Source organism: Trachurus trachurus, assembly GCF_905171665.1.
Source record: "Trachurus trachurus genome assembly, chromosome: 21".
Lineage (NCBI taxonomy): Eukaryota > Metazoa > Chordata > Actinopteri > Carangiformes > Carangidae > Trachurus > Trachurus trachurus.
This window is the reverse complement of record NC_139899.1, coordinates 32,125,610-32,138,658: the sequence shown is the minus strand read 5'-3', so window position 1 is coordinate 32,138,658 and position 13,049 is coordinate 32,125,610. Positions and strand designations below refer to the sequence as shown.

The 13,049-nt window shown below is 40.2% G+C and overlaps 1 protein-coding gene across 1 annotated transcript in view; it reads left to right on the top strand.

The window, feature by feature from the left end:
- Positions 1 to 13,049, top strand: part of rftn2 (raftlin family member 2) — a gene marked incomplete at both ends in the record, with an annotated part of 32,025 nt that overhangs the window by 17,144 nt on the left and 1,832 nt on the right. Inside the window, 5 exons of the mRNA XM_083997055.1 lie at positions 6,809 to 6,983; positions 7,902 to 8,120; positions 10,714 to 10,820; positions 11,972 to 12,075; positions 12,200 to 12,281. Of these exons, the coding sequence (XP_083853181.1) occupies positions 6,809 to 6,983; positions 7,902 to 8,120; positions 10,714 to 10,820; positions 11,972 to 12,075; positions 12,200 to 12,281 (687 nt within the window). The remainder of the gene's footprint in view (positions 1 to 6,808; positions 6,984 to 7,901; positions 8,121 to 10,713; positions 10,821 to 11,971; positions 12,076 to 12,199; positions 12,282 to 13,049) is intronic.

Below are 13,049 nucleotides of genomic sequence, written 5' to 3'. Positions count from 1 at the left end.
GTCTCCATCTCTGTCCGTCTTTTAGGGCCCGACCGATTCAGCGCTGATTAAATCGGTCGATTGTAGCCCGTTTGAGAATAATCGGTAATCGGCCAAAACTCACCGATTTGTCGCCGATATATCCAGAAATAAAATGCAGGGAATAAGACTTGGTTTTTTTTTTTAAATGTTCCCCCCTTTGAAAAGAACATTAAAAATGGTTAGGTTAGGTTATTTATCCTGTATAGGGGCATCCAACTGCATCCACTATCCACTAACCACCTCACAGCACAGCAGAGTGACTGATCTACAGCAGGACACGCTCCGCATAGTCCAGGGATGCAAACAGCGCGCTGAAAAGCGCAACTCGCTTTTTTCATGACCAATTAGGTGACTTGTGTGAATCGTTCAGATCTGAAGAGTTTTTGTTTTGGGGGGGTCTCAGCGTCTCAGCGTCTCAGCTGGGGTCAGTAAAATGTTTTTCTAACAGGCTGACAGTGACAATCACGTGTAACGACCTCCAATGTAGACGCGACATGCGCGCTCATTAAAGCGGCGCGTATCCGCGTGCAGTCGGTGCGACGGCGACGCCGTTTTTTTCCTCCGTGGAGCTGTGGCCGCGGACATGCACGGTTCCCTACGTTGCTGTGTCAGGCAGGTGTTTCCCATGGAGCTCTGCCCCGTTTCAGAGGTGCAGGAAGCCCTGAGTGGAAAGGCGTCACCTCCGCGATGTAGAATGTGTGAAATTAAAGTGAAACTAACACATACATTACACACTGAATGAAACATCCCATGCCTTTGTTTATTCAGTTTATTTTAATAGTAATAATTAGTGTGAATGCTGGAAGCATTCACACTATTGTTATTCAAATCTTTATACTTATTAGTGTGAATGCTGGAAGCATTCACACTATTGTTATTCAAATCTTTATACTTATTATTATTCTTACTTCTTCCACCCTTTTTCAGCAGTTTTCTGCTCCTTCATACTTTGTGCTATTTCAACAATTCATATATCAAAACGTGCAGCTTTCTCAGGACAATATTGCTATGATTTTACTCTTTTCAACTATTTATACTTTTTAAAATATTTAACTTTTTGTGCAATTTTTCTCCCATAGGAAATGAATTGAAACAGTCTTCAATCTCTTCAAATCTTCTGCTTCATTCAGCCTCTAATAGCTTCAGCATACTTTCAGCTACAGACTTCATTCAACTTTTAAACTGTTCACAAACCTTTCAACTATTCAGCTATATCTCAGCTTATTGATATCTTCAACAGTTTCAGATATATGTATAGTTTTAAAATCATTAAAATTTCTGACAAAATTCAGATTTAACATGGAAGTCAATGGGACGGAATGTTCGGACGTTGGCAGTTGGCAGAGTGACAGAGGGTCTAAAAATCCTCTCACATTTTTCTCTCTATCCTGTCAGCACGGCCACAGATTACACTCTACACACATAATTTCCGCCACGTTTGTAGACACGCTCATCCTCGATCTCTTCATGTGCTCAAAAAACCAGAGAGACGAACACAATTTAAACTCGGAGCCTCTGAGTGTGGCCAGTTCCCTCTCTCCTCTCATTGACTCCCATTCAGAAGTAGGCGCTGATTTTCTAAACGTCCCAAATTTTCCAACCTGCGTCACAATCAACAATTTTTACTCTAGAAACACCTAAGTGACATGGACGCGTTCAGCAAGGTCTTATGGTTCGGAAAATGTAAACCTTTTGCTCGTACTAAGTACAGATTTGTCGTACATTAGATCTGTTTGAGGGTGTCACAGAGCAGTTAAAGCCTATGGTTAAAGCTGCCACCATGCCTTAAAGCCACCAGCCAACAGTTACATGGTAACCTCAACATGGCAACCTCACCATGGTAACCTCACCATGGCAACGTCACCATGGCAACGCACACACATTCTCTCTATTTGACTGTCTGTCGGTCACACACACAAATGGACACACACTGACCATACACACATATCCAACACACACACACACAAATGGTCACACACTAACCATACACACATATCCAACACACACACACACACACACAAATGGACACACACTGACCATACACACATATCCAACACACACACACACACACACAAATGGACACACACTGACCATACACACATATCCAACACACACACACACACACACACACACACATGGACACACACTGACCATACACACATATCCAACACACACACACACAAATGGACACACACTGACCATACACACATATCCAACACACACACACACACAAATGGACACACACTGACCATACACACATATCCAACACACACACACACACACACACACACACACACAAATGGACACACACTGACCATACACACACATCCAACACACACACACACACACACAAATGGACACACACTAACTACCACACACACACACACACACACACACACACACAAATGGACACACACTAACTATCACACACACACACAAACACCTATCTATCTATCTTGCTCTATATCCTCTTCTCTCTGTCTTCCTCACTCTCTGTCCTATCTATCTATCTATCTATCTATCTATCTATCTATCTATCTATCTATCTATCTATCTATCTATCTATCTATCTATCTATCTATCTATCTATCTATCTATCTATCTATCTATCTATCTATCTATCTATCTATCTATCTATCTGTCTGTCTGTCTGTCTGTCTGTCTGTCTGTCTGTCTGTCTGTCTGTCTATCTGTCTGTCTATCTATCTATCTGTCTGTCTGTCTATCTTGCTCTGTCTACCCTCTTCTCTCTGTCTTCCACACTCTCTGTCCTATCTATCTATCTCCTACCTCCTACTCTATTTCTTTCTTTCTTTCAAACCCTCTGTCTCTTTTTTCTCTCTTTTTCTTTCTTTCTTCTACCCCTTCATCTGTATTTTAACTTCTTTCTTCTATTCTATTTCTGCTATTTCTCAGCTATAATGCCCTTTTGCCATTGCTTTAGCAGTTTCTTCAGCTAATTTAGCGTTGATTCAACAATTTCTTCAGCTCATTCAGCATTGCTTCAGCAACAGCGTTCAGCTGCTTTCAGCATTCACACGCATTTTCTGCAGGAAATGCTATCTTTTTCTAGTTATTCTTACTTCTTCCACCCTTTTTCAGCAGTTTTCTGCTCCTTCATACTTTGTGCTATTTCAACAATTCATATATCAAAACGTGCAGCTTTCTCAGGACAATATTGCTATGATTTTACTCTTTTCAACTATTTATACTTTTTAAAATATTTAACTTTTTGTGCAATTTTTCTCTCATAGGAAATGAATAGAAACAGTCTTCAAACTCTTAAAATCTTCTGCTTCATTCAGCCTCTAATAGCTTCAGCATACTTTCAGCTACAGACTTCATTCAACTTTTAAACTGTTCACAAACCTTTCAACTATTCAGCTATATCTCAGCTTATTGATATCTTCAACAGTTTCAGATATATGTATAGTTTTAAAATCATTAAAATTTCTGACAAAATTCAGATTTAACATGGAAGTCAATGGGACGGAATGTTCGGACGTTGGCAGTTGGCAGAGTGACAGAGGGTCTAAAAATCCTCTCACATTTTTCTCTCTATCCTGTCAGCACGGCCACAGATTACACTCTACACACATAATTTCCGCCACGTTTGTAGACAAGCTCATCCTCGATCTCTTCATGTGCTCAAAAAACCAGAGAGACGAACACAATTTAAACTGGGAGCCTCTGAGTGCAGCCAGTTCCCTCTCTCCTCTCATTGACTCCCATTCAAGTGTAGGCGCTGATTTTCTAAACATCCCAAAGTTTCCAACCTGCGTCACAATCAACAATTTTTCCTCTAGAAACACCTAAGTGACATGGACGCGTTCAGCAAGGTCTTATGGTTCGGAAAATGTAAACCTTTTGCTCGTACTAAGTACAGATTTGTCGTACATTAGATCTGTTTGAGGGTGTCACAGAGCAGTTAAAGCCTATGGTTAAAGCTGCCACCATGCCTTAAAGCCACCAGCCAACAGTTACATGGTAACCTCAACATGGCAACCTCACCATGGTAACCTCACCATGGCAACCTCACCATGGCAACCTCACCATGGCAACGCACACACATTCTCTCTGTCTGACTGTCTGTCGGTCACACAAACACGCACACACAAATGGACACACACTAACTACCACACACACACACACACACACACACACACATCCAACACACACACACACACACACAAATGGACACACACTCGCCATGCATACACATCCAACACACACACACAAATGGACACACACTAACTACTACACACACACACACACACACACACACACACAAATGGACACACACTCACCATACACACACACCCAACACACACACACACACAAATGGACACACACTCACCATACACACACACACCCAACACACACACACAAATGGACACACACTCACCATACACACACACCCAACACACACACACACAAATGGACACACACTCACCATGCATACACATCCAACACACACACTAAATACTACACACACACACACACACACACACACATCCAACACACACACACACACAAATGGACACACACACACATCCAACACACACACACACACACACACACACACACACACACAAATGGACACACACTAACTACCACACACACACACACAAACACACACACACACACACACAAATGGACACACACACACACACACATCCAACACACACTCACCATACACACACATCCAACACACACACACACACACACACACAAATGGACACACACTAACTACCACACACACACAAACACACACACACACACACACACACACACAACAAACATACAACCACTTACCAAACACATACACAATTTACACAATTACACACAAACAGACACACATGCACACACAACAAACACACACACAAATGGACACACACTAACCATACACAAACAGCCACACACGTCCAACACACACACATTTCATACAGTTGTCAGGTCAGAACTTTTTGTATATCTTACACACACACACACACACACACACACACACACACACACACACACACACACACACACACACACACACACACACACACACACACACACACACACACACACACACACACACACTTTTCCTACAGTTGTCTGACTGTTTTGTATGTACCTCTCTATCTTCCTGTTGTAGTTAATGGACTCGTTGCTGTTATATTTGTTCTTTAGCTATTTAAACAGAAAATACACATTTCCCCATTTTGGTCATGTTGAACACATTGTTTTACACGTATCCTAAACTACTGAGGCTCTTCTCAACCATTTCACACCATTAAACCTGCTGTTTACATGTTCTACTCCTCAGCTAATGCTCAATCTATATTCTTCAACAATGTTCTTCTGCTGTCAGTTTACAATGTATTTCAGTAGGCATTAACTTTTTTCCTAATTCAGGAATTTTTCAAACTCTTCTTTGACAATTCAAGTAATTTCCAGCCATTTCATACAAAGTCTCACATCTTCTACTTTTAAATATATTCTCAGCCATTGCTTCGGCTATGTTAGTGCTGGTTCATCAGTTGTCCTTCCTGTCAGGTTAGCTGCAGATTTCAACTATTTAACCATTACATTTAAACATGCAGAATTTCAATGTTTTCTTCTCCCTTTAGCATTTCTACTGCTTTTTACCTTTAAAAAGGCATTCATCTCACACTACAAGTTACATGTTTCAGCTTTTTCCCTCCTAGGGATGAATAAAGTATTCTTCTACTCTCTACTCTACTCTACTCTAGCATTAGTCTTTTCAACATTGCTTTAGCAGTTTCTTCAGCTAATTTAGCGTTGATTCAACAATTTCTTCAGCTCATTCAGCATTGCTTCAGCAATAGCGTTCAGCTGCTTTCAGCATTCACACGCATTTTCTGCAGGAAATGCTATCTTTTTCTAGTTATGACTAATATTCAGTGAAGACGAGGAGAGAAGAAGAAAGAAGAAAATTCAGTATCTCCAAAATTGAAATAGGCCTATTGCAAAGGATTTTTTTTTTTTTTAAGCATTTTTAATATAGAAATGTTGGCCTTCTGAAAACTATGTCCATCTATATGCACTCAATACTTGGTTGGGGATGAACAACTGAATTTTCTGTGATATTGTAATGTAATTATTTGTTAATGGTGAGCACCCCCCCCCCGGACAATTCCTCTCTTTTTTGGTCCTGACCCGTTTGCATCCCTGATAGTCACTCACACACACACAGCTTATTAACAACTTGATTAACTGTTAACTGTCTCAAAACCAGTGTTGCCGCGGGCTTTTTTTCCCTTTTTTTTACCACGGTCTGGTGATTTAATTAATTAATGCTCGTGACTCCGGCCGTGTTGGGTCCGAGATTCAACAAGCCGGTCGGGTTTTACCGTAATTACAGGCAGTATGCCCGTTTATCACCAATTAACACAGTAGCCGCTGCCTAGCTAGATGAGGTGGGTGAGTGAACTTTTTCTAGAAATGTTTAAACATTTTTGGAGAAATTGTACCCGTTTTTTCCAGAAATTTCTCTACAATATTTCCACGCTTTTTTTTCAAGAACATTTTAAACTTTTTTTTTTCAAGAAATCTTACCACTTTTTTCTAGATTTTTTCTTTTTTCTCTGACAATTTTTACCACTTTTTTCGAGAAATGTTTATTTTAACTTTTAACACATCTACGCATACGGGTCAAATAAAGCAGGTGTAGATGCAGAATCAGATATCGGTCACTTCAATAGAACATGTAACACACGGATGGAAAAGTGGGACATAGGAATCTCTCTGACTCTGGCTGCGTTTGATTGGTCGACAGGTGAACAGCAGCGCCCGAGGTGGCGTTCGGTTCGTGGGCTCGGTGCTGCAGCAGGTGAGCGCCGTCACCAACGGGCGAGTTCACAGCCCCAAGAGAGGCTGTCGCTCTCCGCCCCGCAGCCCCCCCCGCACCCCCCCCGGAGACAGAGAGGTGGAGGAGAACACCTACAGCCCAGGTGAGTGTGTGTGTATGTTACCTTTAATTGTCGGTGCAAGCTGTTTTTAGAACGGCGGAGCAGAGCCGTGAGCTGCTCAGAGCTACGCTACGGAGGCTCATTATGGGATTTCTTGGTTTCCCTCATCAAACTCATCAAATACACAATCCAACAACTCCACAACGCTCTGGTGGACAAGTTGTGACCTGCACATCCACCACGCTATGAGATAATAACACAACGTTACCACACAGAGTTGTTTTAGAGGGAAATTCATGCAAAACCGCTGATGCACGTTGCCTTCAGGGACAGTTTTTCATCAAGCAGTCTCTGTATTTCCCTCTAAAACAACTCTGTGTGGTAACGTTGTGTTATTATCTCATAGCGTGGTGAATGTGCAGCTCACAACTTGTCCACCAGAGCGTTGTGGAGTTGTTGGATTCTGTACATCTATTCAAACTTGCTTTCATCTCTGCTTAAATTGCCCATATGTTCTGTAGGGTCTCTGTGGCTCATGGCTGTCTGTGTTTTTTGTATGATGAGGTTGTTAAATGTTGTTAACACTGTCTTTATTGCATGGAACTGTTGTTGTTTATTAGTTATCATTAACTAATTTTATCGTTATTTTGTTTACTGATGTATTAATTGCTTGTGAACTGTAATTTTGTTAAGCATTTTGTGAATTTCATCTCTGTGAAAGGTGCTATATAAATAAATGTATTATTATAAATGTATTATTATTTGAGTTTGATGAGGGAAACCAAGAAAATGAGCCTCCGTAGCGTAGCTCTGAGCAGCTCATGGCTCTGCTCCGCCGTTCTAAAAACAGCTTGCACTGACAATTAAAGGTAACAAACCTACTGCTATGACTATAGGGATTATGGCAATGGGCCAATTTGCACATAAAATGTTGAACTATCCCTTTAACTCTTCCCCCAGATCTGCGGCTGCTGGTCTTCTTCCACTCCTGGGCTCCGGGCTGTGCTCCTCTGGACTCGCTGGCCTGCCAGTACCACCAGGGGGCGCTGTCCATGCGCGTGTCCAGGAAGGGTCAGGTGGTGAGCGCGCTGGAAGCCGATTGGCTGGAGCTGACGGCCGCCTACTACCGCAAGGGCTGGTCATTGGTCGACTCCTTCGTCTACTGGGACACGCCTAAAGGTCGGTGCCTCCTCTCCGTCTTTATCTGCTCCCGTTTAAACCTGATTCACCAACAAAAACCAGAATGAGCCACTTCCTGTTTTGGCTTCTTTTTTTCCCACTGCGTCTATATTTGGAGTCGTCTTCCCGACCTCGGTGACCTCACTTCCTGTTCCTCTGCTGTCAACACAAAACACAGACTTTTATTTCTGAGGTTTTCATCAACATGGTTTGTTATCATTTAGCAGCACGTAACCATGACGACCTACTAGATGAATGTCAGTCAGTCAGTCGGTGGAGCGGTGGTGGTGTGTTCAAGGACCAGTCGAACGTGACAGAAACTTCAGCTTCAGGCGACGAGACGAAGAAAAACAAACAGAGGAGAAGAAAAACAAACAGTCAGAGTGTTTAGCTCCGTGCTGCCTTCAAGTGCAAAGTCGTCACATCGGTTCTTATCACTGAGACGACTGAGAGAGACTCAATATCATCCCATAATAGCGTCATCCAATAACCAGGCTTCCCACTTGTCCTGGAAAACCTGGAAAATGGTTGAAAAAAATGAGAAAAAAAGTCAAATGTCCTGGAAAATGATTGACCACGTCAGCTAGCAGAGCTCTGCACTGCAAAAACTCAAATATCTTACCAAGAATATTTGTCTTATATCTAGTCAAAACTAATCTCATTCTACTTAAAATAAGACTCATCACATTAAAAAGCAGCTTGTTTTTAGACACTTTTTTAATTTTTTCAAGCAGATTTTCCACTTGAAATAAGTAGAAAAATCTGATAGTGGAGCAAGTTTTTCTTTCTTATTACAAGCACAAAAAACTTGCTTTCACTGGCAGATTTTTCTACTTATTTCAAGTGAAAATTAGTTTGAAACAAGTGAAAATGATCTAAAAACAAGTTAATTTTTAGGTGATGAGTCTTATTTTAAGTGGAAAGAGATTAGTTTTGATTAGAAATGAGACATTTTGACAAGAAATAAGACAAATATTCTTGGAAAGATTTTTTGTTTTTGCAGTGTGTTCGCCGTTTTCAGACCTCACTAAGGATTTAGTTTCTGCCTTGTGAGAAAACTAGAGACTCTGAGTTGATGAGTGTTTCCAGTGTTGTGTTGTTTTTCACTTAATTTCATTTTGATTTATACCATTCATGGTTTACATTCTGCACACGGTTGCACATATTTACATAATGTAGCTACACATAGTCACTATGAATGAAAAGGAGAAGAAAACCCCTCTCTGTTGTTATAATTACACTGGCTTACTTCAACACCAATATTATACTCTATTTCAAAATATTGATGATGATGATGAAACAAAATAGCAGCGGACACCGCTCGTCTATCTATCTTTTCTTTTTTCCCCTTTCTTTTTCTCTTTCTCCTTTTTTGTAGACACTTATCTTTTCTTTTTTAAACATTTTCTTAAACTGAGATATACTTGTACAACTTTTCAGTTCCTTGCTTTGTGAATGCCACAGTTTTACACCTGCAGCAGAAATACACATTTGTTTTAAGCTTTTTAGCCTTGCAGATGTATGTTTAAAATCAAGCTTCAGTCTGTTGTCCTATGATAAATTCATAGGAATATCTAAGCATGTAACTTTAGGAGGTTATTGCATAACTTAGATCTTTAAATTAGACTTCTGGGGCTGAGAGAGGAAGAAACATAGAAACAAAAATGTACAAAATAAGGTACAACTGTGGAAAAGAAGTTACACTTCTCCAGAGCGTGAACGGGACAGAGGATGTAGAATAACAACACGTCTGTCAGACTGGAGCCGCTGGACAACATCCACCGTCTCTTTACAGAAGCAAAACTTCTGTCTTTGTCTTTGTCTGACTTTGACAGGGAATCTGCAGGGTCTTGAAAAGTATTAAAAGGTGATAAATCAATTTTTCGGAAAATTACAACCCTTGAAAAGTATTAAAAAGTCTTTTCACGACTTTATAAAGTCTTAAATTTTGAAGCTATTTTTTCTGAATTAGCTGTCCAAGAGTTTGAGTCCTAAAAAACACTGTGAAAGTGTGTGAATTTATTCATTTTATTAAAAAAGAAAGATGAATTGGTACATGAAAAAGAAAAGAAGATTATTGTTTTTGTTTTTTGAGAGTTGAGCAATGTGTTTTTTTTTTATTTTTTATAAATTTTGCCTTTTATTTATTATCCCAGCCTATTTTGAATTCTGTTGTATCATAGTGGTCTATAGAGTCTTTATCACAAACTAAAAGTGTCACTGATGTAAATGGTTACAGCTTGAAGTGGCGGTGAGGTGTTGAAAAATATTGAGAAGGTTTTGAAAAAGTCTTAAAAAGGTTTTAGAATTAACTTCAAGATTCCTGTATATACGCTGTTAGACTTTAATTTCCTGTTGTTGATCAGCTGATAGAGACACGTTTGATCAATCAGCTGAGGAAGAAACTCTCTGAGCTCCGACTCAGTTTGATCTATATTTAATAACTGGGTCGTTTTCAACTCTCTGACTCTGACCTCATTCTTCTGTCTCATTTAACTAGACCAACATGTAACACACGTGTTGTCTCTCTCTCTCTCTGTGTGTGTGTGTCTCTCTGTGTGTGTGTGTGTGTGTGTGTGTGTGTGTGCTGCAGGTGAGCCGGTGCCCAGGTCTCTGGAGGGTCTCTTCGTGTACGAGGAGAGGAGCACGTCTTCGCCGGCCAACGACACCATCGTGGTGGAACAGTGGACGGTGATCGAGGTCAGTTTCAGTTTCACTTTCACTTTCAGTTTAATTTATTTGACAAGGGACAATGTTCATTAATAAAACATTGTAAAAAACAAATTTAGCTACAAAAAAAAAGAAGCTAGTTTTCATGGCCAGTCTCTCTGCCTGGTGGTAAAGGGCAACCTTTAAAAGAGCAACAATGAGGTAAAATACCAAAGACACATTCGGTACACATTGATAAATATACATTTGTAAGATAATAACACACATTTGCGATGACACAAGGTAGTTAGTGCTCATAATACAATATAATCAGTTCTTAGTGCTGCCATCATAGGGCATCAGCAATACATAGTGTTAAGGAACAGAATTCATTAAACGAATCACTATAACTATCTGGTTACTACATATAGGAAGATACATGACAGGATACTCAATGCCAACGGTTTAGCATCGTGGCTACGTTCGGTTTAGCATCGTTGCTACGTTCGGTTTAGCATTGTGGCTACGTTCGGTTTAGCATCGTGGCTACGTTCGGTTTAGCATCGTTGCTACGTTCGGTTTAGCATCGATGCTACGCTCTGTTAGCGTCGATGCTACTCGGTTTAGCATCTGTTTCTGTACCCGTCCCTTCTCGTCATAGAGGCACCATTCAATGACCGTCGGAAAGCGGAGAATCCCGCGATTCAGATGCAGTTTGCAGCTCGTCTCTATCATGAACGGTTCAGGAGATATTTCATGTTTTGCACCGAAGCAACGCTCATTTTCAGAGGGTTTAGGTTGCAAGTCGACTTTAATCATCATTTACGTGCCTTTTCTCAATTATCTGGACTGTGAAACTTTGGGAGATTGTTTTTGAATGTCACTGCTTTGAAATTAGGGTAAAAGTTTTTTGTTTTTTTTCTATGGGTTTTCCACGTTATCAGCTGATTATCTAAAAATAGAACGTTGCGACTTCCGACTCATTTTGATAGAACGGGTCACAGACAGGAAAATACATGACGGATACTCAATGCACGACATAGTTAGAGCTCACTTTGGCTGAGTGAGCAGAGATGGTTGACTGTTTCATTATTATTATTATTATTATTATTATTATTATTATTATTATTATTATTATTATTATTATTATTATTATTATTATTATAATAATCATAATCCTGATCTGCTGTCCCCGTCCCCAGGGCTCCAACGTGAAGACGGACTACGGTCCTCTGCTCCACACGCTGGCTGAGTTCGGCTGGCTGCTCACCTGCGTGCTGCCCACGCCCATCATCCGCCACGACAGGTAACCACGACGACCACGACACACTGTGACGTCACTGTGGAAAGAATCTGTCACTAACATCTTCATCATCTTCATCATGGCCGTCTCTCTGTGTGTGTGTGTGTGTGTGTGTGTGTGTGGACAGCGACGGGAACTTGGCCACGAAGCAGGTTGTGTTTCTGCAGCGGCCGGTCAGAGGTCAAACACCGGGAGGACAGAGGAACCAGGTGAGACCAGTAATAATAATAATATTAATAATAATAATAATCTCATTACCGAAACAGGCGCTAATTTATTATTTATTACTAACATGTAAGTTTTCAGTTTTGCAGCAAACTTTTAAAATACGTTGATGAAATATCCTCAAAACAATGTATGTAGATTGTAGGTGGTGTTGAGGTAATGAGTGAAATCAGTAAAATTAAATAAATATATTAATGTCAAAACATATATTTTTTTAGAGTTTCATGTAATTCTGTACAGGCCTGTTAATAATTCATTTTCAAACACACAAATAATTATTTGTTTTTCTAAGGTTTTTGGAGTTTTGGATGGTTGCGGTAATGAGATTTTTCAAGGACTTGTGATATAGTGTCAGACTCAGTATATGTTTTGAGATCAATAATCCAGATTACCTAAACGTTTTTTATGTTTCAAAAGAAAACTACCTTATTTATGCCTATATAAAATTTTCATGTTTGAAATCTTTGAAACCAGAACTTGATGAGAACGACCCAGGTGGAGGACAGGTGGACAGGTGGACGTTGATAGGTGACAGCAGCTGGAATAGAATAGAACAGAATAAAACTTTATTGATCCCGAGGGGGAAATTCACTGTGTCACAAATAATCTGAATAAAATAGGAACAAATGCCGATCTGAATAAAACTGCATCATGTAAACACGTCGATTGGAATATTTTAATCAGAACGGGCTCATCATCGTCATCATCAACTACTTGATGCATGTACACACACGTCACTTTATTTTGCGTCC